This window comes from Oenanthe melanoleuca, chromosome 5 (assembly GCF_029582105.1).
Source record: "Oenanthe melanoleuca isolate GR-GAL-2019-014 chromosome 5, OMel1.0, whole genome shotgun sequence".
Lineage (NCBI taxonomy): Eukaryota > Metazoa > Chordata > Aves > Passeriformes > Muscicapidae > Oenanthe > Oenanthe melanoleuca.
In genome coordinates, this window is record NC_079339.1 from 27761670 (window position 1) to 27788993 (window position 27324).

The 27324-nt window shown below is 43.8% G+C and overlaps 1 protein-coding gene across 1 annotated transcript; it reads right to left on the minus strand.

The window, feature by feature from the left end:
• Nucleotides 1-245: 245 nt before the first annotated feature.
• On the minus strand, nucleotides 246-27324 carry TTC9 (tetratricopeptide repeat domain 9). Its single transcript, XM_056493699.1, has 3 exons — nucleotides 26849-27324; nucleotides 6225-6407; nucleotides 246-1389 (listed from the first exon to the last, which is right to left on the minus strand). Exons 1-3 carry the CDS (start codon nucleotides 27213-27215, stop codon nucleotides 1310-1312), a joined length of 630 nt encoding a protein of 209 aa, XP_056349674.1. The 5' UTR covers nucleotides 27216-27324; the 3' UTR covers nucleotides 246-1309.

Genomic DNA, 27324 nt, shown 5'->3' on the forward strand with positions numbered 1-27324 from the left:
ACATGCCACTACTGGGGCAAGTCACACTGAGAATATGTTTGTGGCACCTACTAATCCCATTATTGGCAGTTTCAGAAAAGGACCTTTGAGCCAAGGAAACAGAGCTCTCAGAGAAGATCAAACTGCTGGAGAAGGTCCTCTGGGCTGCCAAAATAGGCTGCAAAGCTGTTGGTCCTACCCTGTTGTCAGCACCACATTCTCCTACCAAAGAAAAAAACAGGACACAGGAAGCACCAACACAAGGTGGGAGAATCAAGACCTCAATCCAATGTACTAATAATAAGCACTGTACATCACTGTACTTACAAACATTAACTGATACATCCTCACAACACCCCTGCGAGGTAGGGAAGTATTATAATCCCTAGTGTACAGATAGGGAAACCGAGGCACCAAGAGGTTAAAAGTGACTTGCCCAAGATCACACAGCAAGGCATTGGTAGAGCCAAAGTAAGAATGGAGACATCCCTTGTTCCCCACCCCATGCTTCCCCCTCCCTAGATAATGTTGTCTGTCTGGACACAGGGAACCAAAGAGTCTCCTTTGAAAAGCAATGCCTGGACTTGTTGCCTATGAATAATTTTTATTTGCCTTTAATGAATTTTTTCACAGTTTTTCCCTCACACTGTACACCATGCTTTCACAGTCCATTCAGCACTCTGTGGTGACCCACAGCCTTCTCCTCCAGCACTGGGACAGCTCAGCAGGGGGTTCATAGGGTGCTCTGTGCTTTCATCAAGAGGATGTTTAGAAAGAGTTTTCACTGACAGGAGACTGGGAGCGTGTGAGCTCTCACTGGAGACCAATAACACACTGGAGAAGCAGGCAGAGGGAACTGATGGTAAAAAGGTATTTGCTGTCCCCTGTGGAATGACCAGTGGCTCTCTTGGTTTCTTAGCTCTTCCAAGCTCCAGTGATCACTTAGAGAAGAAATCCTCTGTCTCCAGCTTGCCTGGTCAGGAAGTCGTTGTTCTGGAGGTTGCTTCCCTAATAGGTAATAGGCAGTCAGTTCAGGACCAGACAGGTCCCCCAGCATTGCCTACTCCAGGTGTGTGACACTGTCTGGGAACAAGGCTGGCTGTAGTTGTTGTGCTCTTTTGCCACGGGGAAGGGGTATTACCATGGTTGGCAAGCAGCCATATCCAGCGTCCAAGTCTCTTTCGTTTCAAAACTGATATTCAATGAAGAGCAGGGAGAGTGGATGGATGAGGAGATGAGGATGAGGCAGAGCAAACGGGAAAATCCACCAAATGAACTTCTAGGAAGGAGATGTTTTCCCTTGGGCACTTCAGCCGAAGCGGCTTAATTTTCACAAGGTTTCCTTCTCTCTCTGGGAACATCTGCTGAGCTTCATCTCTGTCAGCTGGATATATCGTATGACATTGGTATCTGCAGAGAAAGAACACACACACAGGTATGGTGGTTACACAACTCCCTGTGGCAGACTGACAGAGCGCACCTTCATCCCTGTTACATGACAGGGGAGCACAGCTCTAGCACTTGTAGGCTGGAACAGCATCAGCTGGAAGAGGCTCTGAACCAAACCTGGTTTTGGAGAGCGTGGTCTGAGTTGCGCTCACCTTCCCTGCTGCTCACAGTGTTGCCTCAGATAATTTTTGCCTTATCTCTGATTACTCTTGGTCAGCACAGTTGAACTCACACAGCTGAAACTTACCAGGTCGTCCTTGCCTCTACTTGTGGAACAATACCTCCACTGCCTTCTCTTTCTGCAGTGTCTGCCTGTGTGCAAGCCCCTAAAGGCATTTTATCTAGAGTTATGCTCTGCCTTTTCATTCTCCCACTCTATTTACAGCCTATTCCACTCTTTTCATGTTTTCCCATGATGAATAGTATTGGGAAGAGCATCCTTCACATTGACTTTGTACCCCTTCTTCCCTTAAATTTTCTGCTTGGATGTCTTTCCACCATGATTCTCTTTATGCAATTTGTCATTTGCTATATGTTGCATACTGCCTTGTCTATCCTGTCTAATGAAATTCCTAGGGGCACAGAACTACTGATCCATCTTAGTAGAAAGCTGTGATGTCCCAGCACTGTGCAGGTGGTAAGCTGAGCCTTCTTCTTCCTTTCAGCATTTCAGACCATCAGCACACCACCATGTGAGTTTGGCTTTTCCTCTTGGCCTCAGCCCTAGGGGAACCTGTTCACCCTGAATCACAGGTTGATGCAAATAAATACGTGTCTCCAGACAGAGTCAATGATTCTGCAGTCATGGTCAATCCTCTCTTAAATCAGCTTGATTTCTATCATGAGGGTAGCTTCACACACACATGGCATGCACAAAGTGGCAAACGCCATGTAGTACCAGAAGCAAGTAAAAATACAGCCACTTTCAGTTCTGTATTGATTAAAAAATGGTTCTTTGCTCAGAGCCTTGCTCTGACAGCCAAACAAGGCCAGCCTGGTCCACTGAACTTACTAGATCCTCAGACACCAATCAGAAATGCAATGCAGTCCAATCAGAGGGCAATCTTGTCTCTTCCTCACCCAAACTGCAATGTGTTCCATACCAGCTAGGGAAATGAGAAGTGCTTCAGCTTTCAAAGTCATGAACAAATTAGTGGGAACATGTCCAGCACTAGTGAGTGTGGGTATTGGACCCCCCCCCCAAAGCAGTTATGGGTGCAAAGCTTCCTTTAAATATGAGGACATCTCTGTTGTGCCCTCTGCCAGTGCTGAATCAGTGTCAGACAGATCAGCTTCCTCCCACACAGAGCTATCCACAAACATGCCACAGGGCATCTGTGGGCTGTGGCCATGCTGTTGTGACTTCTCAAGTTGTCTCTGGTGAGATGGGTCTCCCTGCTGAGTCTTCTGCAGGTTCAGCTGCATCATCCTAGGCACGCCAGAGGGTGGAATTCGGTGACAAAGCTACTTGATCCAATTGGGACATTTTTAATGAGCACTGTGACCTCTGCTCTGTGCACTTCTAGGCTCTGATGGGCTGTGCTCTGGGTACACATCCCCACCAACGAGGTACACACTTGGAATGCCTGCCTGGTGCAGGTGAGGAGGGATAACTGTGTCGGAATGTCAGGAAATCCCACCTGCCTGGGCCCACAGGGACTCAGCATCTCGCTGAGGGGGCAGAGGTGGGCTCATAATTGGGAACGGCTGCCAGCCTCCTTTAGCTTTCAGGTAAGGTAGTGACTGCTGATGGCACAGCTTTACTCACCAGGGAGATTTCCACATGCTTGGGAAGCCATGGGCAAAATGATGTGTAGCCTGACAGAAGTGGGAGACCTCCCATTGCAAGCTACTCTTAGATCTCTCAGGCTGGTTTTGGCATGTTATGCTCCCATGTGAGGGCCACTGTTTTACCAAGGAAAAATAATGAGAGCAGCACTCTGTTTACAGGAGTGGAGCCCTGTCCTTGTCAAGTTTTTTCTACCAAATAATATTGCACCATAGTAGCACTGCCTGCAGAAGCATTTCAAAGTTACATGTAAATGTTAATGAAAAGATTCTTGTCTCTCAGTGGAGAAGTGATCCCCTTTGGCTGATGCGAAAAGAACAAGTAAGAACAACTCAGATGAGTTGCAAGGAGGTTCTGTTAGAGCTGCAATGTGCCTCCTGGCTCTTAGGACTGTGCCTGTGTCTCTCTGCAGAGTGGCCTAATGCTATTTTAAAGGTCATATCTGCTTCCCCTGTAGCTTCAGAGCCCAGTTGCTTATCTGCTGTGCAGACACCATGGCCTGGGCTTTGTTCCCAGGACCTCTGAGTTGCAGGGGTGCAGGAAGGCAGTGCGTGAGTGCAGCCTCAGCCCGCCCCGCACAGCGCAAAAGCCGTCTGGTCCAGACAGCCTGTGGGACCTCGGAACGTGGGCTCTCAGCACAGAGACAGCAGGGACTACTGCCTGACATCACCAGGCCATTGCCACCTGATGGTCTGATCTCGATCCCAGTCAGTCCCTGCCCTGACACTGCAGCCCCAGTGGGAGAGGACTGAACAAGGCTTGCAGCAAGGTGCATGTTTGGCTGCCTATGCTGCACCAACCTCTGTACACAGAGCTCATGGAGGGTCCATGCATGCTTTACATGACTTAACAGCAGCTTCTCTCTCCCTCAGTAGGAGGGTTATACAACTATCTCGTGTTATTTCCATCTGCCTTTGTGATTTTTGTTTGGAGGTGGCACAAGAAATCAGGCCAAATCCAACCTTCCTTCACCCTGGGCAGATAGTGAATAGCCATAAGGGATCTGCTGTGCTGACAGCCCTTTAGAACACTAAACCCCTTTGCTAACTAATTCCTCTTTACCATTCAAAATCTCTCCCACCAAAGAGAATAACTGCCAGTGATTTGTGCCAAAAACATTCCTTATTAGAAAAAAAAAAAAAAGAACACACAGAACATGACTGCAATAATAACTAATGAGCCTGGTGAAACCTCAGATAAAGGAAAACAATCATACTTTGCAGATGGAGATATTTAAAGTAGAGACACTTACTTATTCCAGGTCACATAATAATTCTTGATAGTGCTACCTGATTCCTATTACTGTGTCTTAACAGTCACATCCTTTCTTACAGTACATATTCAATTCTTTCCCCCTGAATGCCCTTCAAGTTTTCCATAATCATAAATAAAACAGTGGAACAACAGCCTTGAATGGTCTACAAATAACAGGAAAGAGTCTTATGCAGAGCTGAAGGCCAGAACTGGGTTTTGTATACATTAAGGGCCTTTAGGGACACTTTCTGTTATGTTTTTGTAGCAAGTGGTATTTGAAGTCGTTGCTGTTGAATAAATTAGTATTTATTTCAAGAAGCAATGAGGAATACCAAATAAATAGTATCACGAGGAGGGGGGTGGTAAGGGAGCAAAGAAACGTATATTTAAAAGATGGAAGCTAAATCGTTCAGCTAAAAGAAATTTTTCACATCTGAGCCTAGTCAAAACTTCAAGGTTAGAATAATTTATTTTCCACTCACTATTTTTCTCTTGCATATGCTTCTCCATTTCCTGGTTCTGGCAAGGGCTGAAAGCAGAAGGGCACACTAAACTAAACTAAAATAGGCTAAACTGAGCTTTTAAACACACTTGCTCTGGGAGTGTGGGGTGCACAGCTGTGCTGTCAGACTGCCCGGATCCCATGGCCAAGCACAGCAGATGGGACCAAGCACTCTTAGAGGAGGTGGAAGAGGAAGGAGATCCCAGCACACCCCCAAGCGCACCCTCCCTGATGGATCTCCAGGGCACAACCACTGCAGGAGCCCTGCAGGTACAATGCCTGTAGGAAATCAAGCATAGCCAACTCCAACAGCATCCATTCCCTCCTCTAGTTAAACAAATATTAGCTCCACCATGCTCTGCCAGGGCCCAGGCTTGCCCCTATTTCACATCCAGTTCTCACTCTTTCCTCTCAGATTTATATGAAGAGCTACTCTGTAGGATTTTCTCTGCACATGACTTCCATTTTACTTTCTTGAAATTCTTTGAGTTTACAAAATTCCTTTCTGCTTAAAACCACAGTGTTATTTTATCCCCCTATAATTGACGAAAAATAAAAGCATCATCTCTGCCTCACCCTCAACTCTGGCCTTTCACCTGCCTTCTGAGGCTGAGCAGGTTAGCATGGAGATGTTTGCTCTGGCAAGGCTCAGTTGTTTGGATATGTAATTGGTGTCCCCAAATGAACTGTATGGTTTTGACAGATGGATGACAGATACTTAACAAGGAATTGGCTGATTTCACGGCAGAAGTTGAAGCATCCTGATGAATGCTTTGTGGGTAAATGTCTGTCTCCTTGATCAAAGCAGAATACTAACCCTTTACTGAGATGGCAGAAGGCTACTGAGGATGACAAATAGTCTTCTGGCATTGCTAAGGGGAAGAAGCTTTTTCTCAAAGAGTCAGAAAATGTAATGGTTGGGGTACACTCTTTCCCCACCCTGCTTTCTTCTCCAAAATAAGTTAGTGAGGAAAAGAGAGGAAGGATCCCGTCCACACCGACAGCATTCCAGCAACACTGTCATCTTCCAGGGCATGCTGCATCCTGGGCAGCAGTTAGTCTTTGGGCACTGTGACCTTGCTGCACCACTCACAAGTGCTTGAAGGGGAGTCCAGGCAAGGACATACAGTGAGTCATGCATGCTCATCCCTGTGGAAATCAACGCAATTAAGTCAGGGACATAAGACGTCTCATGGAAAGAAATACAAAAGCGCTCAGTGCAAAGCCACACCCCTGCTCCCTTCCCCGTACCTGTCGGCTGGCGGGATCTTGCCTCTTTCAGGTAGTAGAGAGCCTTGTTGAAATCACCCAGGTGGTAAAATGCTACTCCCGACCGATAGAGCGCCTTGAAGTTCTCGCCTTCCTTCTGCAGCACTTTGAGGCAGTACTCCTTGACCCGCTCGTAATTCACCAGCTCGGCCTGGAGCAGGCAGGCTGCAGGGCATGGGGAGGATGGCAGACAGACAGACAGGAAAACATTAGTGCTGGATTTCCCCCTGCTCTTGCTATCTGCACGGGAGAAGAGAGCAGCTTAGGTGAGGGAAATGACTCAGCCCCGTGATTCAGAAAGGCATTGTTTGCCAAACCTGATTGTTCGCAATTTAAATACCAATCCTTCTATTTTTGGCATTGCAAAGCAAAGGGATTGTGTTTACTCCCGGGAGACACATAAGCACATGAAACACGGGGGGAGAGAGAGAACACAAACACCTCTCTCCACAGCTCTGGAATGCCACACAGTCTCGTGGCAGCGGCTGGCTTCATTTGTTGTGAAATCGCTTCCCGGACTAAGGGCTGGAGCTCTGAAAAGTACAAAAAGGCAGACTAACAGTTATCCGACAAGGAAAAAGGGGGATAAATTGGATCAGATTTTGTATCTGGCTTAATCCAAGGCTTTTAGGTTCAGAAATAATACGCAATTGCCTTTTATCCAGAAGATCCTGTACAGTTTTGCTATAGGAAACAACAAGGGGCTCTGCCCTGGTGGAATGTGCTGTCAGCAAACCAGAGACACCTGGAGTTGTAGAATAGGGAACAAACGTGCTATGCTGCCTGCTTCCTGCTAAGCACTGCAACACAGGTTCATTCCCAGAGGTGAGTTCTGCCGATTTCCTAAAGGAAAAGGCAAACAGTAAATAAACAACATGTTGAGGGTTCTGTGTGCTAAAGGAAAATTGTTGCATAAATGTCTAAGAGCTGAAGAAAATGCCCACTGTGAGTTTCCCACAAGTAGGAGTGAAATAAAGAGGGAAGGGGAAGATCCCTGAGCCATGCTTTACATCCATGCTCATGGCTTTCTGCAGCACTTACTCCAGTGGGCTAAACTTCATACAGGTGACCTGAGCATTAGGAATGGCTTGGGGAACACTGACAAGAATAGGACATGGTGCAATCACAACTCCAGGGAAATAAAGTTGTGCTGCAATCCAATGCAACTTTGAGAATGACACAATTTGGGTAAGGAAGGCAGAATGCCACTGAGAGGATCAGCTCAGAGGCTGGCAGTGTCAAGTGCCAGGGCATGGAGAGAAATTTCCCATGGCAGGTGGTGTTACTCAGTATGTCTCTGGCAAGGAGGAGACTCAGTGGTCCTGGAAATCCAAGTCATCACAGGTCAGGTGTCACCAATTAACAGCCAGACTTCATTTCTTGCACGGTAACTGCAGCTGAGAGGATATGGTGCTGGGTCAGAAATAGGATGCAGTTCTTCATCCCCTTTTCCCACACGCATAGAGTAAGCCCTACAATCCTTTCTGTATCACACTTTACTTCATGAGAAGAAGACTGGCTAGATGACCTCCAGAGATTCCTTCCAACCTAAATTAGTCCAAATCCACGATCACTTCATGTGGACAGAATACATTTCTACCCCAAGTATACCTTCAAAGCTTAAACACCTTACTGGGAACAATCATAAACAGGCTTTTACCACGGGAACACTGATGCTAGAGACATGTTTAACAAGGACTGCAGAAATAGTCCCACTAGCCATTACTAACAAGAGCTTTGCCTCATTTGCTTTAATAATGGAACATCAATATATTCTAACAGTTCCTGCCATTATGTGCATAGGTATTTTGAAAGATTCTGATAATTTGTTATTTGATTGCTTGTTAAAAAACACATATATTTCTAAAACCTTAGTGGCATTTCCTTTTCTAGAGTTTGTCCCTTCCTATTTGTCACACATTGATTTTTGTCACTCTGTTTCTAATGGAGCTTGAAATAACTGTGCCTTGTTTTTCTTTATTTTTTAAAGCTATCGAAAAAATGGCTGGGTAAATTTACTGCTGGCTTCACTGCCCTGGTAACAGGATTGCTTTGTTTATCTGCTGACCAGCAGCATGTAGAGCAGTGGCAGTAGCTTTCTGCACACTGCCAATGTGAGCCATCTTTTCACATTCTGTGGAACTGCCTTTCAGAGCAACTAGGGGGTGGATTTCAGTCTCTCTGTTCATTTGCTACTTGGTATTTCCAGTGAGAGTCACAGAAATTACTCTGTGAAAAATGACAGGCGGTCTATTCATGTATATTAACTCAGGATGGAATTGCTTCACGAATTGGTTGAAAAGAAAAGAAAAACTCACCCACATCCTGCTAATTCATAAACCCAAATGGGTTTCCAGATATCCAGCTGGGTTTTTTCTGTGACTCATACAGTAAAGCCTCTGCAGGGCATCCCCGCTAACTGTGCACATGGTGGGGAGAAGTCAGCACCACATAGCCAGCAGGAGAGACGTGTGTTTATCTGAAAAAACTGAGCAGATGGATGTGCAGGAAGCAGTTCTGCTGGAAGAGTTGGCCACTTGGAGAGCCAGTGTTGGAAACGGCTGTTGGAAATGAACCTGAAGGGAGTACTCCCTTATAAATATTTAGACATGCGTGCTTCCAATTCTTGGTGGCCTGGAATGATCTCAATCTACTGTGATCCAATAAAAATATTGGGGCTTAGTAATTCAGCTTTGAGAAATGGAGGACACATGGAATCTTTGTACTTTTTACCTAATTCTGTCAGAGGAGAATTGTTTTGAAAACATGTTGTTTTCCTAAACAGACCTGTAACTCTGGCTGGGAGTGATCCTTTACCACATCAAACATCTTATCACATTCCTCCTAAATTCATAATAGGCCCCCAGTGAATCCCTCTGAGGAACAGAGGTCACTCAAAGAGAGCAAATCTAGAGGTTTATCTAGATCATCCTCCTGCTTTCTTGAAACTGAATGGGCTTGATCCTGCACAGCACCAGCTCTAGTAACTCTCTGCTGATTAGAGGGGTGCTCTTTACTTGCAGAGGCAAACTACAGTTGCCCATTCCCTGCAGGTCTCACTGTCACTGTAATACAGCACCTGACGATTACATCTCCCCCACTCAGAAATTTTGCTTGCCCTGCTTCCAGCAGCATGTGATGGTTATCCATCATATTTGCTTATCATTCTCAATTTGGCAGCTGATTCATTGTGTCAGCTTAAGCAATAAGTAATTCTTAACTTTTAAGCCTACGTAGGTCACATAGTGATGAAGAATCCCCATCTGCTATCAAGTAAAATAAAAGCCATCTTGAAACTATTGGGTGTAATGTCCCTTGGGAATAGGGAGAAGGTTAATGCTATTGGCTTCAGAGGAGGGGCCCTGTCCCTCACGCTTCCCAACTGACTGCTGATGTTTAAGCAAGGAAATAAGAAACTTGGCCCTTTTATTTCACAAGAGTATTGTTAAGCCTAGATTTGTACATTTTAATTTGTGGATTCAAATCTATGCCATCCAGCTCCATTTGATAGGTGCAGTAAGGATCTGGTACAGTAGATAAGTGAGCAAGTTTGTATAGCCCTGTTCAGCACAAGGTTATGGGAAACAAAGATTAAAGTACCCGTGGAGCCAAAATACATCTACACCTTTATCCTTTACCAGCAGCTGTGATTAGCAATGATGGGAAGTTGTAACTAAAATCCTGGCAGTTGAGGGGCTTGGAGTCTACTTTATTCCACCTTGAAACAATTTTGAATTTCAGAGTATCTTTTGGGAAGCCATCTAGACTTGACAGGTACCAGTGAGAAGGGATCCATGGCAGCTTTTTTATTCCAAAGGTTAATAACTTTAATTGCTTAGGAAACATCATTACATTTCTACAGTGATTTTTTGTTTACCTTCAATTTGATAGCCACATGGTTACCGTGGAAAGCCTGTGTATATCCTTGTTGTATTGGTAATGTGAAACTCTGATCAAGTCCTTCATCTTCAATAGCTTGTATAAAGTGGCATCTGGAATCTATTATTTAAAGAACCCTTATTTTTCAGCTTTTCTTACTTTCATAGCTATTCTCTGAACCCTCAAAATGAAGTTCAACTGGAAATGCTGTCAGTTAGCATCTTACCACAGAAACCTCTTCTGTGAGAATACCTCTGCAGGTTATACAAAAAACTCAGTTTGGCCCTAAGTTTTGGCTCCTAATTTTGGCTGAGCTAAGAACTACGTCGAGGAGCAGCATGTCCAGGTTTTAACATAGAGATTTTGAACAACAATATCAAGAGCCTTGCTTAGCTGAGAATTTTCACCAAAGGGCAAATCTTCATCCCAGAACAACTGTCCAGAGCTTCTTATACCAGAGACTAAATTCCCGTTGTAGGTAAGGCTTAAGACCTATCCGTGTTACAGAACACTTAAGAAAGTGAGCTGAATTACTGTACAAGCAGCATTAGGGCTGTGCAAGCATCCCTATCCTGCGGCATGTTCCTTGGGCTCAACACACTGAGATGAAAATGCCTTTGCCTTAAAGGAAAATCATGGGTTGCAAACTCATGTTTCACAAACTCCTGTTTTGTTTGCTTTCACTCAGAGAAGCTGGTTGCATTGCCTATTTTTAAGATTTTCTTGTGCCTTTCACTGAAAGAGAGTCAGCTGCTTATAACTTCACTGGTCTTTTAAGTTTATGAGCTAAAATGTTCCATGTGTGATATTTGCCTTTGATGTCTGCTTTTGGAAAATGTTGGACAAGACTGTTCAGGTATTTTTGAAAAACAGGCTAGGGAAACACAGCTTATTTTTCCCTTGTTAAAAATTCTGGTGACTGCCTCTTTGGATGCATCTCATGCCCTCATCTTTTGGCTTTGCAAATGGAAATCTGGCACATATCCTTTGTGTCAAGCAATGGCCTTCTGTTATCCCCAAGGTAATCTTGAGCTGGCCAACTGATAACCTTCTGAAAATAAAGCCACTATGGTACTGCATATAGTACTCTGTAGAAATATGCTTTAGAATCTGGTACCCAAATCCTTTGAATATTCAGTCCACCCTGGGCACAATCTGATTAGAAAAATGTTGTGATCTGAAAACTTTGAGATCACAAAAATCCTCTTTTTGGCTCACTGGTGACAGGAATAAGGAGCAGAAAGTGGAAACCCAGCTAAGAGGTGTTGCTTCAGCTATGACAGAAAGACGGGGGGCAGAGGCACAGAAAGGGGTTTCTGGTGAAAGCAGCGTATGAGTGAGAGCTGAGGTTTGTTGGGAGGTAGAGTCTAGGTGGAGATGTGAAGTTAGGAGTCTGGGACAATATGCTAAGGACGTAGTACACAGTGCAGCCAGCCTGGAGACCAAGAGGAGCATTTATAGCAGTGAAATCCAGGCAGAAGAAACCAGGTGTGGATGATAACAGCATCTCTAGCAGATCACTTAACCACAGTCACATCCCAGCTCTGAATCACCTTTTTCTATGCTGGGATATCACCAAGGGACACTTAACTGGCACTGCTAAAAGGTTGCCCTCGCAAGCAATACTCCCTGGAGACTGGAGTAGTTGTCCTGCACAAGAGTTAATGGTAAATCATGTGGTTGAACCAGTCTTATAAACCTGCACAGAAAGGTCTGAATCCAAATGACCTTTATTTTCAACCCTTAGAAGGAAAAACAGCCTGTATTGATTTGTTTAGTTGCAATGCAAAGAGAAATAACTAAACTAATTACTGCTTAAACCTGAAGTGGATCTTCTCTCTTTACTGTATTTATTCTTGACTCCACTACTAGAGTTTAACAACATATGTGGATTGCTTCTCTTTAGCAAGCGCTAGGTACTCCAACCACACAACAAACTCAACCTGTATTTCACAAATTGACAGTGTCATTCCCAGAAATAACCAAAATTAAACTCTGCAAAATACTCTGCTTTCAGATATGATCTCACCTTAAGTATAGCAACCACTTACAATCTATTTAATTACAGGAAGATGGTTCCTATTCTTGCTCTGGGTTCTACTTTGGGAAAAATGATTGATACTTTAATATAACTCCTTCAGGGTTTTATTCAGACATTTGATTAAGACCTTCATATATCATTGAACAGGCTTTGTCCTCACATCTCTTTAAGACTCAAAATAACAGGGCAGAGAGTCCTGTATTTCAGAAGGCTTGGTATCCTTCATGGTGATGCTCTCTCTCAGAAAAGAGAAAACATGGTAGTGATAAGTTCTGGTTTAAGCATTTGGGAACAGAAATTATTGGAATATAACAACAACACTAACAAAACCCAAATCAAACAGAAGGCAGTGGGGGGGAAGGAAAAGAAAAGAAAAAAAATACTTGTCTTGGATTAGACAGCAACCTTCTAACCATGCCACTAATGCATGTATCATTAATCTCTGTTTGCTGCAGAGTGTGTAAATGGTGTTGACAAAAAGCACATGGAGTTTATGATGTCCACTGGAAGAATTAAAAGGGACACCATTACTATATGAGACTGAAAATATCAGTCATGTGTTAGTAATTTGAATATAATTAACTTCTAAAATAAATCAGGTAACATGTGACTCATAAGAAGATGCTGAAAATGTAAAGGGTTATTTTAGATTTAAAGTCACCTTGGACTTAAATACCGTAGTTTTAATATACAGCATAAAAAGAACTGGCTACTGGAATGTTTATCCAAATTTATCTGGATTTATTGATTCTGAGTTTGTAAACTGCACAGGCTACATGTAGAAGGCATAGCCCAAGTTTTAACTTATATTTTAACTTGTGTTAAATTTTCAATAGATTGGCACTAAAAGGAGCCATATAACGTGTGAATGTAAGAAGCCTGTAGTAGAGGAACTGAGAAAAGCATCCATATTTCCACAGAGCTCTATGTGTGCTGTGCCTTTCAAGAATGCAAACCAGCATTCCTCAAAAGAGGATGCTTAAAGTATCTTTTTTTTTTTCAGAGAAATGTTGCATGCAGTTTCCCTACTAGACTGAGACACTAATTAGGATCTACAGTTTCCAAACAATCTCTTCCATTAAATATTTCTCTTCTTTCTCTATAGTCCAAGCTTGCAAACAAAGAGGATTTTCTGGCTTCTCACCAATAAAAAGCTAATTATAGACAGCTTGATAATGTCTGGCAATAATCAGATCAGCTGACTCCTAGTTCCCAGACAACCTTAATGGGATGAAAAGGGAATATCACAATGACAGTACAACTTTCCAGCCAGTGGCTCTCATTTATTCCTCTCCAGGTACCAAAAAGGCCTAAACATGCCCGTATGTTTCTGCTTGCAGGGAAATGGGTGGAAAATTAAAATCCAAACTGTATGACAGGTTGCCTCTCTCCATAGGGAGGGATTAATGCTAAATGAAGTGTGGATCCACAAATGTTTGTAGAGCCCTAAGTGAGCCACCTCTTCCAAACAGCCTTCCTCTTCTTCTCAGCCTGATTCAATTTGTGAACAGATACCAACTGTTCTCTTCCTCATGCCATCCTGGCAATGCTTTCCTTCCAATACATAGCATGCTCTCTTTCAATTCTCTGCTGCTCCTGAGTCCTTCATAGCCCTTCCAGAAGAAAGATCCCGACTTCATCATTCCAATTAGCTCTTGTAGGAGAGAGAGGCAGTACCAGTGACTGAAGTATGCTGATGCTTCCACCATGGTACACATTAAAAGGTATTTAGTAGTTCTCAAAGCACCTGCTGAGGCTGTGTGTCAGGCTTTTTGTGGCTGGCAGCCCACCCTAGGACTAATATGAGCTGTCAGAACAGATCAGTTTAACTTCAGTCTGTGATAGGGTGATCAATCTTGAAGATAAAGGAAAAACAGTAGATATCTTGGCTTTTACACTAGTTAAATGGCAAATTTTAGTGACATTTTCTTAAGCAAGTTGAAGGAGCATAGTCTAAATGAATACACTTAATTCTGTTAACAAAATGAAAGGCAACATTAAGTACAGTTTGCACTGATCTGTCCTAGGCCCCACAGTGTTTGGTATTGTCAATATAGACCTAAATGACAGACTGAAGACTGTCTTGTCAATTTGCAGGTAACTCCTAGATGTGAGGAGCTGGTATCTTTTTGAAGGTAGGGGCAGAATTCCAAAGGATCCCCACAAATTGGTGGTGGCGTTCTGATAAAAGTGTATAACTTCTGTTTTGTAAGAGTATTTTGACCTACCACTTCCTGTAATTACTAGTCCTTCAAATCAAAACCAGAGGCTTACTGAAAATTCTTGGCCGTGGTAATATTAAAGCAGTAGTTAAAATCTAGATTTCAAGCAAACAAGAATTTTCTGAAGCCAAAATCTACTTTCAGTTGTGTACTAGCAAATATTTATTTTACCAAAATAAAGAGCTTCACACGGAGATGATCTTCATATTGCATCTTCTAATCTGCATGTCCTCATTTTTTTCAGCCAGGAGAGCAGGGAGCAAAGTCCTATTGAAGCTCATAGAGCAAGAGATTCAGCCAGGTTTTAACTACTATGATATTTCGATTCTATAAATCCTAGCTCCTACTACAGCCACATTAGAAGAGATGGAAATTCCTTCTGTTTGTTTTTGCCAAAGCTGTTACTGTTGATCTGTCACGTTAAACACCTGGGAGGTTTCCTCCTCTATGACTATCTAGTACTCTTTGACCTGTCTTTATCTTTTAGAATCAGGGCTCATCTAATCCAGTCTAGTCCAGTCAACTATTCATGCTTGGCCTTCAGATCTGTTTCAGTTGCAATTTATTCCACTGCCTGTTTGTTGCTGTTTGCTTTTGCTCACCTTGTGTAGCTTTACTTTCTCACTGTGGAACCTTCTTTACACTGTACACTTTCCTCCTCTGGCCCCCAATTGCTGTTGACACCCACTGAAGAAATCTTGTCTCTTGACATGTTTTTCACATGGGAAAAGTACACAGGATTTTATCAGAGATCAGCAAGGCCAGACAACCGTCTAGTAAATGTCTCATGTTCAGCAGCAGTCAACTCCAACAAGAGCTATCAAATATTTATAATTCTTACTGGAATATATTAAACACTGAAATTAAGGTCTTAATGGAATGATGGTATTTTTTCAAAACCCATATGAGACAAAGAGAGACTTCTGTAAATAGAGAAGCACTTTGGAAGAGGACATGGGATTTCAAGCTGCTTTCTCTGCTGAAGAGAAAAGTATCCTTTGCTCATAGTAGTTCAAACGTCTGACAGCAGTCCTGTGAAACGCAGCTGGAACAACATGAAGGCTCTCTAATGAAGTCACAGACAGTTGTGCATGCCATGATGGCCTCAAGCTCAGCTTACTGCAGCATGCTCAGTTTGGGATGAAAGCTAGCACTTTGTGCTGTACCACGAACAAGGCATGACAATGTGGCTGAATAACATCTGTGTGCTGTGCCCTGGGCGGCTCACAGTTCATCTCCCAGGACACATGAAAGAGATGACCATTGCAGAGTCTGCTGAGGGATGGAGAGCATGTTTACCATGTAAAATTCAGAGGGACTGAAAGGCTTTTGGATTTTCCTTGAACCCTTCCTAGCCGAAAAGATTCATCTGGCAAGATGGAGATGTCAAATGAAGAGGAATATTTCCTTCATTAAATTAATTACTTATTCATATGTTTTATCCAGGTCCAGCATAGCCCAAAGCCTTTCAATTTTAATGATGTTTTGAAACAGAGAGAAACCATTATGGCCCTTTGTGGGAGGGATGGAGAGAACAACTGACAGAGTCAAAGAGGCAGAGGATGCCTAAATCAACTGTTTTCTAACTAACTGAAGAGAGGGATAAAACAAAGGTCTCAATCTTATTTTCCTTAAAAATGCAATAAACAAACTTACTGAGAAGAGTGATTTGTCGGCAACAGTGAACTAACCCTCCATGTGCCAGGCTGTCACCTGCCTGAGCTTTGACAGACCACGTAGAGGCAGTTTAAGCATCATCCTGTCACACAGTTGGGCCTCTAGAATCCCTGGTTCTTCCCTATCCCCCATTTATACCATATTAATTTAGTATCATTGATACATCTATCTTCCTATCAAATTGAGCTGGCCAACAGGTTTCAACAGGTTTGAAAGTTACTGAGAGAGCACTGACAGGAAGACAGCAGAAAACATATGTACTTATGACTCACTTCCTTTGGAAATCAGGCTGAAAATGAATAAACTAAAGACCAGAGGGATGATTCAAAACATTATTTGCTTGAAAAAGTCAGGGTTTGAACTATGCAGAAGCATAAGCCAGTCCTCTAATAAGATGTCTGTGCTTTAATATAAGCTGTGGCAGAGTGCTTCAGGTAAAAATATCAATTCACTCCCAAAAGCCTTCATAAACCACATCTGCACAATGAATTGCTGGCAGTGGAAGAATGAGGTAGGAGTGCATTTCTGATTGGGGGTAACTTCCACCCCAGTAGCAGCTGTGCTCAGAGACCAGGAACACCAAAATCATTGTACTGAATCAAAACAATTCTTTGTCTTGACAGTGCCTCTTTGATTATGCTAAGGAAGGGGAAGATACAGTGTAACAATTATGTGATGAATGGTTTCTGCTCACAAGGATATTGGTCTGAAAAGAGATGCCTAGTAGAATATCTCAGCAATAATTTCAGAATGGAGCTTGTTTACTGCTTTATTAATAGCCCTATGCAAAAGTCAGTGTGACCTACTGACTGTCAAGTTCAAAGATACTGTCAAAAGGGATAAGGATGTGATATATAAAGAACTACACAACCTGCTACACAGAAGTAAATTTATTTGGAATAGAATTTGGTGATACAAAATTTAAGAGCATACTCTATGGGGCTACTAAGAATTTTTGCTAGAATTTGTAAGCTTGTGAGCTGGAAAAAAATGAAGAGGAAAAGGATGTGAATACACCAGATTACCAAAGAATGACTGAGTCACTTATGTGACATGGCCGTAGACAGGGAAATTAAAATCTTAGAGAAGTTTATTCAAAAATTCAGTTAGCAGTGGTCCTCAAGCATGAAAATGTAATATTTGCTTTTCAATTTTTATCCTATTTAATAGGGCAGTGAATGTTCTGATTAGCTATATGTCTAAGCCTTCTTTTCTAACCTTATTAGGTTCTTTAACTCCATGATACCTTCTGGCACTGTACTCCAAGTTAATCAGACCTGGGGCTTAAAAATTATTTTGTATTAATCTATTAATTTAATTTACCACCCCATCCCATGAGCAAAGCTCCTCAGCTGCTCCAGTTTGAGCTCCATCACACTAGTTAGGGAATGTAAAAAGGAAAAGCAATCCATTTGCTTTGCACTTCCAGCATAGGTGAGGATCTTACACTGCTCTGGTTTCCTTCCAACATGAACATACTACTGTGTCTTAAGCAATTAATCATTGCAAAGCATTTAAGAGGACAGTAATCTAGGATTTGAATTATGTTAGTATTAAAAATATATGGTGACTAAAGGAGTTTAGGCTTAACTTTCCACCACATTGCTTGATGAGAGAATGATTGCTTCAGGCATGGTACAGAGATTCTGATTTGATCTTTTTGAATCACTGACAACAAAAAAGGTGCCTTTGCAGAACAACAGCTAGGGCTGACTTAGGATGGTTTTCCAGAGTACCCTAAGACACTCCTTCTCACATTCTTCCAGCTGATTTGGCAGTTCTGCTCCTTCATGATCAGCTGGGTGGGGTGATGATCTCCCTGGGAAGCTCTTGTTTGCTTGGATTTATTCTCTGGAAGTGTGGATGAAATAAAATCTTTCTGCCCTCTTCCTCTCTGGAAGCAGGAGTGGACAAGAGAAATGTGAATTCTCAGAGCTTCTTCCCTGAAGCTGACTGAAAGATAGTTAAATTGTTCTTTATATCATAAAGATGGTTTTCATATCATGGTACATTTCTGGATTTCGTGGTGACTGCAGGGATAACACAGAACACATCAGGGGTAGATATTTGTTAGTGACATTGGTCCAGGAATAGACAAAGGAAGCACTAAAGGTCTGATGTAAATTTTCAAGTCCCAGACACATCCTTTGCTTTTAATTTACTTCCAGGAGGAAATTTCCTCTCCTATACACTGGAGAATGTGTGGGGCAAGGATAAAACTCCTTGTTTTGTATTCTCCTCTCATTCTGCTTCAGGTAGCAGTTAACAGTTTTACTATCTGCAGAGGAGTCTTTCAAGCAGCAAAAGGCTGAAGATAAGCAACATCCAACTGAGCTGATCTGAAAGCAGTCATTATTTGTTAGCCTAAACCTTACAAACACATCAGATGGGCAGCAAATTTTCACCATTGCCTGATTGGGTTCTACCAAGAGGGCCCTGAGCCCTCCTGTTTTACTGAATAAGGTGACTTATAGGAAGAATAAGGTGACTTATACTCAAGGTAACTCATCTGAGTTTCATCAGGTAGGAAATGAGCTTTTTGTCCGATGTCTCTGATGTGGCCAGGCCAGAACAATGTCAGGGGCGTGGAAAGTGACAGTTGTAATCAGGGCATCAAAGGAGCTTTGGAATCAAAATTTGAGGAATATTAGTTTGGTGGCTCTTTGGTGGCTGACCAGCTGTTTCTTTCTAACAGCTCCCAGGCAACTGGATCGATAGCTAGATTAACAGAGTTTTGCTGTCTGCCACTCTGATATGAAAGGAGTTGCTGTTGCCATCGATGCAGAACAATCTACACGACAGCCCTCTAAACTGGCAGTAAGTAAATGCAGTGGGCAGTGCTCCCACTAAAGAAAGAAAGGAAGTACTGAGCAGTGGCTATAAAAGTAGTTCCTTTAGTAGGGCAGACATTTGACCTATCAAACACAGATGTGCTAGAGAAGGAAAGCAACAATGAGTGTCCTGGGTGCCGAAAAGCTTATGTAGCAATATAAGGATGCGTGTTCTCTGCACCCAGGGACATGTACAGGGCTCCAGCTCCTGCCTTGTGGATGGTACGTGTGAGTGAAAAGGACTGAGATGTCACCATAGTCAGGACCCTGAGACACAGGACTTGTCAGACAATTACGTTTTTTCTGGAAAACATCCACTACTACTACTAAAGGTTGCAAACAGCATGGGATTGCTTTTCCCCCCAGACTTCTGTTGGAAGACTACAGCAGAACTATTCAGTGATGGTGACTTATACTGCCTAAGGCTTTTAAGTTAAGTATGTGCTACTGTGATTGCCAGAGCTGTGGTCATGGCCACACAGGACAAGCATGTGTTAGAATTCATGGCCCTGAATGGAAGAGTCGGTAATTTTATCAAGGTGAGTGACACAGCATGTAAAGATAGGGAATAGAATCTCATGCTTGCACACATACATAGAGGTCACACAAAAACAAGCAACCAGCACCGACTGACTGGCTTCCTGTAAATGTTACATCACCCACCAAAGGAATGAGAGGATCTCACTGGCAGAACAGAGATGGAGGGCATCTGGGAAGGAACAAAGCTTTGTGTGGGAGGTCAAAAAGTCTGACATAGCTGTGTTGCAACTGGGACAGCAAATAAAGGAATTCAAAGGGTAGAGGCACTGTGCAAGCAGCCCCAGGTTCTGTGCTGAGACATATGATGGGAGAACTGGGTACACAGGACAAAGACAAAGAGAAGCAGATGGTGCTATCCAGCCTATGAGCCTCAGGGCAATGGCATGTCATGAATTTTGGAAAGTGGGGAAGATGGAGCGGATTTTGAAGTGAAGATCGTGACATCAGTTATTGCCTATGCATAATAATGGATGAGTTCTGGCATGTCAAGCTATGACAGCTAAAGACCACTGCTCCCAGCTGTCACTTTTGCCATAGGTTATCAGAGAAAAAACATGACTGTGCCTAAACCATTTCCACAAACTGTGGAAATGTGCTGTTTCTAGCAGTGTCCTCAACACCAAACAGCTACCCTGAGATGGATTTTTCTGCTCCAGCCCCACATTCAATAGTTGTCATTTTCAGCTGCCTAGGCAGTCGTATAAAACGACTACTACCACCTCTCAGCTTCACTCAAGCAAGTGTGCCCCAGATGGAGTTATGTTCAGCAATTCCAGCAAAGCTTCCATAAACTGCAGTGACTCTACAATCTTTGTTAAAGAAAACAGAATAGTAGCACTCAATGCCACCACAAGAAGATTTACCTGCATTCATCCATCAATGTCCTGAGCCTACTGTTTCCCATCCAATGCAGTGCAGAAATGAACAAAAAGAGAGAGATTCCTAAGCAGCCATTAGTAACACCTTTCTAGTTAATGATAGTTAATTCTGACTCTTTTTCAAAGCATTTTTAACCTTCAGTATTAGTCACTGGTATGGTCATCTAAGTAAGCTGAAATCAGAATTAATAAACAGTTATCTTCCTTCCCTATCAGTTTCTCATCCATGAATTGAGAGAACAAAGAAGCAAATAAATAGCCAAGAATTTTTCTCAAAAGTTTATTAAGTATTTTCACCCTTTCTTCATTTTGTTTCCTCCATTTCACAGTCCTTTGTATGTTACTTTCTTAGACACAACACAATGTCAAGAAGCTGGCAACATTTAGACCTCCCCTTTTATTTACACGGTTTACTTTTACTGTTCTTTTCCCCACAGCAGCTCCTTTACCATCTTAAAATCCTAATGTGAGAACTCTTGATGATCCTCCATTCTTGGAACATCCTTTGCAATCCTAGAGGACAGTGACAAGGAACTTGGGATGTGCTGCTGAACTGATAAGCAGTTCTAAGAGGAAGGCTGGAGAAAGAGATCTGGTGCCGGGTTAGTCATTTCTGTGTCTGAGCCCAAGTGAACAGCAAGAAGAAAAGGATGTTCCACCTGCTGAACCATTCAGAAGTGGCCAGCTCCCAGAAAAGGTGGTAACTATGGAGCTCATGGGTATATTTACCAATTGACTGGGACTCAGCTTTAACACTTTTACTGAACCAGCTGAACCATCTTCAGCACAGCACTGATAGAAACCTGTGGAGGTGTAAGAGGCTGTGACTCATTGCGTAACTCTTGCTGGAGGAAACTCTAGGACATTTCAGAAGAGGATGCAGTAAAGCTGGAAGGATGTGCTACTACAGAACTCTGAGAAAACAGCAGTGTTCTCATGGAGGAAAACAAGCAGTACTCTTTAGGTAAACAAATTAATCACTCTGTTGGAGAAGCTTTGTGGTTTTGGTATCTCCTGCTTCATCTCCCATAGTAAGCTGTAGCTAAATTTCGAGGGATCTCAGGTCACCAAAGACTGCAGCTCCTCTGGACAGTCTGGCCAGGAGATCTATATGTTCTCAGTTATCTGTTTCAGGCAAATGCTGACAAGGTCAGCTAGGATAGGCTTCTCCTCATGCAAAGGGAATTAAACTTGTGGTAGAAGTGGCTGCAAAAAAACCTGCAACCCACAGAGCCTCAAGTTTTGAAACCATGGAATTAATAATGACATATATCGAGAAAAACACATCTCCTGCCTCAGCAAAGGATACTCTCAGACACGTATCATTTAAACCAAGGTTGGTGGCAGCTTGCTATCCTTTCTCTTTCCTTCCTTCCACCCCCCTGGCATCTGGATGTATTTCCATCCCACCCTTTCAATGCACAAGAAACTCCGTGAACAGGGGAGATTTTTGTTATCCTAAATGAAAAGGAATAGGTAAATACTGAGAACTTCTAAAGCGGAATTCATGGCTTAACAATGGCTTAAATTCCGCATCTTTCTTATATACATGGCAGAGTTTGGGCCTATCACTAAAAAAACCACACACAGTCATTGATCTTTATTCTCTCCTGCAGTTGCATCTCCCTGGAGCAGTAATTGCATCAGTCCTGTAAAACACTGAGTTTCCAAGCACTCCAGGCTGGTCAGAAGTACCCAAAATAAGAATGTCAGGAAATAACCCCTGCCAAGCAGTGAAAATGCAAACCACATCCTACTGATCTGTTTGCTGCTGCCCTTCTTTCCCACTGTATGGCATCCTTATAGAGAGTGTTTTTGTTGATGAAGCACATAAAAAAAAAAATCACATCAAGCAACAATCCAAGACTGCTTTAACACCCACAGCACCATGTGTGCTGGTAGAGTCTGTACTTGATAACGGCTATATACTGGGATGGGCTTTTAGCAGAGACTCCTTTTGACGTCTCCCAGTGGGTGGTCAGTGGAAAGTTTTACCAGCTTTTCTCATGTTTAGTTACATTTTTACTTGGATTACGTATTATAAGTATTTTTATTTGGATTTCTCACTGGAACTACTCAAAGAAGACCATGCAACTGGCAGTAATTGGATTCAGTATCTATATCCCAGCCTGAGGATGCTAGAAGGTTCCTATGCTGCTGAAAGTGTCATGTTCCGTGGGACTGTCACTATAACCTTCACATAGTAATTGGAATGGTACCAGTGCAAATTTCTGCCAGTGCAGGAAGCCAAACATCATTTTCCAGACTGAGATGTATCTAAGAGAGCTAAATTTTTAATACTCTGTCCAAGCATTGTGCCCTCCTGCCAAGACTCCTATAGTAAACTACAGGTACCTGAATGTCAATATAAACACACTACATTTATTTTACATTCAGGTAATTAACAGCTTTACAATACTCCCAGGAGGTCAAAAATGCAGATGGATAAACTGAAGTTTAGGAAAGATTTGGTGAAGATAATACAGCTGGTTAGCACAGAGAGGGAGGATTAGCAACCAGATCCCCCAGCGCCACTCCTCATCCCCAGATGTCTCTCTGGTTCTGTTTCTCCTGCCAGAATTAGCTCTAGAATTTCTGCATGCTTAGGAAAATCAACAAAGGTTTGCTTATCACACTGCAACATTCCCTCACCAGAAAAGCTTAAAACTGTGCTTAGCCTTAGCATTTTGCTGTTTTGGAATGACTAGGACTTGTTTCTCTCTGCAGAGCACACACAGTGTTTTTAATTCTGTAAACATTTAGGCAGTAATGGTGGAATAAAATAATCATTGCATTTAATGGTTGCATTTCTAGTAGGTAAATGACCCCCATCTGCATGCAGTACATAAAGCATTTGAGCTTGTTCTAGATCAAATATGCTGTATGAGTGGAAGAGAGATCAAGACCTGAGGTGTATTTGGTCAGTTCACTTTTCCACAAACATTCTTTGTACATCCATCTGTTTTTTAGAAGAACATAAGCCACTAACTAACTTGTAGAAAACTCAGCTGAATGCACCATGAGGATAAGATTGTAGCCCTTGTTCTTTATTTTTCTGAGGGCTGAGAGAAGCAAAAAGAGGTCAAGTGACTTCCTCAAGGTCAGAGACCGTCAGTGAGTCATAAAGAAAGGACTGTTTGCCTTACAACTCTGCATTCATTCTGCAAGGCTCTATGCTGCTGGTAGGCTTTTGTCTTTGCCTACCCTAGCAGTTTCCGGGATCCTTGGCCATGCTGCTGCTCTTGCCTCTGGTGACATTCATCAGAATGACTTGTGGTAAAATGATGGGTTATTGGCAGGCCTATGCAAGAACACAGCAGCAGAGAAGGGCAGTCCCTTTAAGGCAAAACTCTTGGAGCTTAAAATGAAGCCCAGCTAGTAGCTTAGTGAAAGAAATATGAGCAGCTCTTCCAATGGCAAGTTCTGAGAATCTTTGGCTGATTTAAAATATTAATTCTTAAAAAATCACACAAAACACAGCAGATCTGGGATCCTCTGAAATGGGCTAAATAGTTTAAGCTGTGGGTGTGCCACACAGCTCTACAACAGCAGACCTTGGAAAACACACCAAATACTGGGGGACTTTTAATGAATATGAGAGCTGGCCGCCCCATCTTACAGTAGAATTGCCTGTTGAAGGTGCTCTACAAAACAGGTGGATCTAAACAAGAATCTGTGCGCACATTTACGCCTAAATTTACCTTCAGAAGGCAATGACAGGCACTGACAACCATTTAGTATCTGCCTGCATGTGCCTACTCATGTAATTGGTCAGTTTTCAAAAAAACCAAACAACCCCAGCATTTACTCATGAGATCACACAAAATGCCCTCTGGTGTATTTCTCACCTATGTGCATAGTTACCTGTAGTTGATGGTCTCCTCTGACTCTTATGCTGCATCTAAACAAGTGAATGTGTGTGTGCATCTGTAGCTGTGATGCAAAGCATCTCTGACAGGTGGATGTGTGGTGCCCACATGAAAAACGACAGCGCAAAAGCAAGGTGGGTTTCTCAAATGCCAAGCTTAGAGAGTAAGCGGAGGTGCTAAAAGAACTTGATAATAAGGACGCTCAGATGACAGCTGGTAATGCTACCGGCTGTACTTCAGAGCTAAGTGAAAAGCTGCCTTCTCCAGAGTTAACATGTACTGCTGTTATGCCTTGTGCACTATACAGATTTATTTATTTTAGAAACAGCTCTAGGCGGCCAGCAGTGCCCAGAAGCAAAACTCCCTGCATCTCCTCTGCTCCCCATGCAAGTAACACTGACTTCAGCTGTAACAGTAAGTGCTGGTGCCTCTGCTAGAGCCCACTGTGTACAGAAACTGGTGCCTCCTGCTGCACCACACTTAGAAAATGAAGTCTCACTGCTGCATGGATTGAAGCTGCTACTAGAAATATATGCTATTGCTACATTTGTGGGGAAATTCCCTCTCTTCTCTTCCCTTCTCTTTCAACATGAATTCACTGATCCTTCTGCTAGAATGAGAGTTGTGTGATTGGGCTAAGAGTAAAAGCACTGCAATTTCAGTTTAAATGCACACTCCCCTCTCCAGCATGCAGGGCATTCCTTTAAAATTGCTTGCAGATAGCTCAGCAGACACACACGAAAGCTATGCATTTCTGAGACAAATGCTGTTCTCTGCTCTGTGCATGCCATCTACTGAAAACATGTGACAACCGCCTGTGCAAAATGACAGCTTGACCTGCTGTGAGGTTATCTCAGGAAAAGCACTGCTTGTAAGTCCAGGGTTAATTATACTCACCTCCTCCTGTGTTCATACTGGTTAAATTTAGGAAAAAATCTGTTCATATCTAGGATAAAGATGGAGAATGTTTCTCACACCAATTCCTACTGCTGACAAAATCAAATACAACCAACAGTGACAAAAATTCCTTGCGCAAACATGAAACTATAAGAAAAATGAGATGGACAATGACAATGACACAGGACAACTCCATCAGGGGTCACAACATTTCTAGCAAGTGGAACTTGTGTACTGGCAAAAAGTGCCTCAGAAGCAAATTCCATCCCTCTCGCCCACTTTATTTACCTTCTACCTACCATGTCTCATTTGTATCTCAGAGATACTGCCTGTGAGCCCTTTTTCAAGCCCAGGAACTCACCAAGCTATACTGTTCAGAGTATTTTGGGTTCTTTGTGTAACCCTGCCAATCTAAACAATCCTCACCAAATACAATGGATTTTAATAAACCTGTGAACAGAAATTTGTAGAGAGACAAAATTACATCTGTGCAATTATGGTATCACTCTGAGATCTCACTTTCCTCTCCACCTACGAGATTCCAATAGGCTTTTGAAGGAAGAGTATTTGGAAACATGATGAAAAGGAGCTAAATTGTGCTCCCCATTACATCCCAAAAGGCATGCTGAATGTAAGACATTGGCATGCGTTATGACAAGACGATGCTGGCTTGGTGTTTCAAACCATTCACTTTATACTGCATCTTTTCTAGCACTAGAGAACATGAAACAAAGCTATCTTGAAAGTCAAAAGCTAATGTCCTGATTTGCGCCATTTTTTACCCCCAAGGAAATAAAGGGTGATGAGTGACCCTTCATCCTGGAGAACAGCAGAGCGTTTTTAATGCTGCTATTTTGTGTATCTTGTCTAAGTTATGAATGCTCTCTTCCCTGTATGTACCTAGGCACAAGTTTTTGTTGTAGAGAAGCTTTCAGGATGGGAAAGATAAAAGCCATGTGCTGCTGGGGACCAAAAATAACATCTGATACTGCACTTGTTTGGACAAAGCTTCTTGAAGTCAACAGGAGTTCTGTTTCTGTAAGGACTTCAGAATCAGACTACAAAGTAGTTAAACCCCCCACCACTCCTCTCCATCTTCCTGCAGCACTTCTAAACAGATGGCAGGGAGTAAAGGGAGGCATGATCAAATGTCTACTGACCACAGTGATGACTGGAAGCTAGTGAAAAGCCAGGATTGTATTGGCTTTCAACTTTAAGTGCTAAGAAGCAAAAAAAAATCTTTTTATATCTGGCAGAACTATTTTGAGATTTTGCGGTCGCACCCAAACCCTTCCCTTTCCTTGCATCAAATGTGGTAGGAGTCCGTCTCTCTGTAATACCGTTAACTACAGGCTCCAGAGCCGGAGCTGTGGCGAAGAGACTGAAGGACATCTCGGGCTGAGGGTACAGCGCAGCAGGCAATCTTGGCCATTTCACGAGCCGGAGCGCCCCACGCACGCACCGCCGCCCTGCCACCTGTCTCCCGGGGGAGGAGGGCACGGATCCATGGGGGCGAACGGAGCCGCCCGGGGGAAGCGCTGGGGGTCGCGGGCGAGCCCGAGCACCAGGAGCGGCCGTGCGCCCCCTCCCCATCGCTGTCCGGGGCAGCGCGGCTGTGCCCAGCGGGAGCGCGAACGCGAAAATGGAAGCCAGCGGAAGGGAAGGAGATGCGGCGAGCGGAGCGGGGCGGCAGCGCTGCTCTGCGGAGAAGGGAGGGAGGTGTGCGCGGCGCAGGTGGGGACCCGCCGCCCCCCGCCCGCGGCCCCGCTGACCTGCCAGGCTGTTGTAGCAGTCGACCTCGATGGCCTCCACCGCCTGCCGCTGCTCCTCGCTCAGCCCCGCCGCAGCGGCGGCGGCGGGAGGGCGCTGCCCGGCCGGCTCCTGGCTCAGCAGCAGCAGCAGCGCCTTCAGCTCCAGCAGGGCGCGGTGGTACTTGCCGATGGCCTCCCGGAATTTCTTGTCCTTGTAGCACTGCGCCCCTTCGCTCTTGAAATCCAGCGCCCGTCCGATGAGCTCGCCCGGCTCGGCGCTGCCCGCCGCCGCCGCCCGCGGCTGGGCACCGCCGGCGGGGCCGTGCCCATCGCCCGCCCCGCGGCCGCCGGCGTTCAGCTTGCCCGCCGCCGGGCTCGCCCTCTCCATGGCCGCGGCGCCGCCCGGCTCCCGCGCCGCCCTACGCGGGCGATGCCGCGGCGCCCGCCGCCGCGCTCCCGGCCTTGCCCCCGCGCCGCTCCCCGGCTCCGCCGCTCGC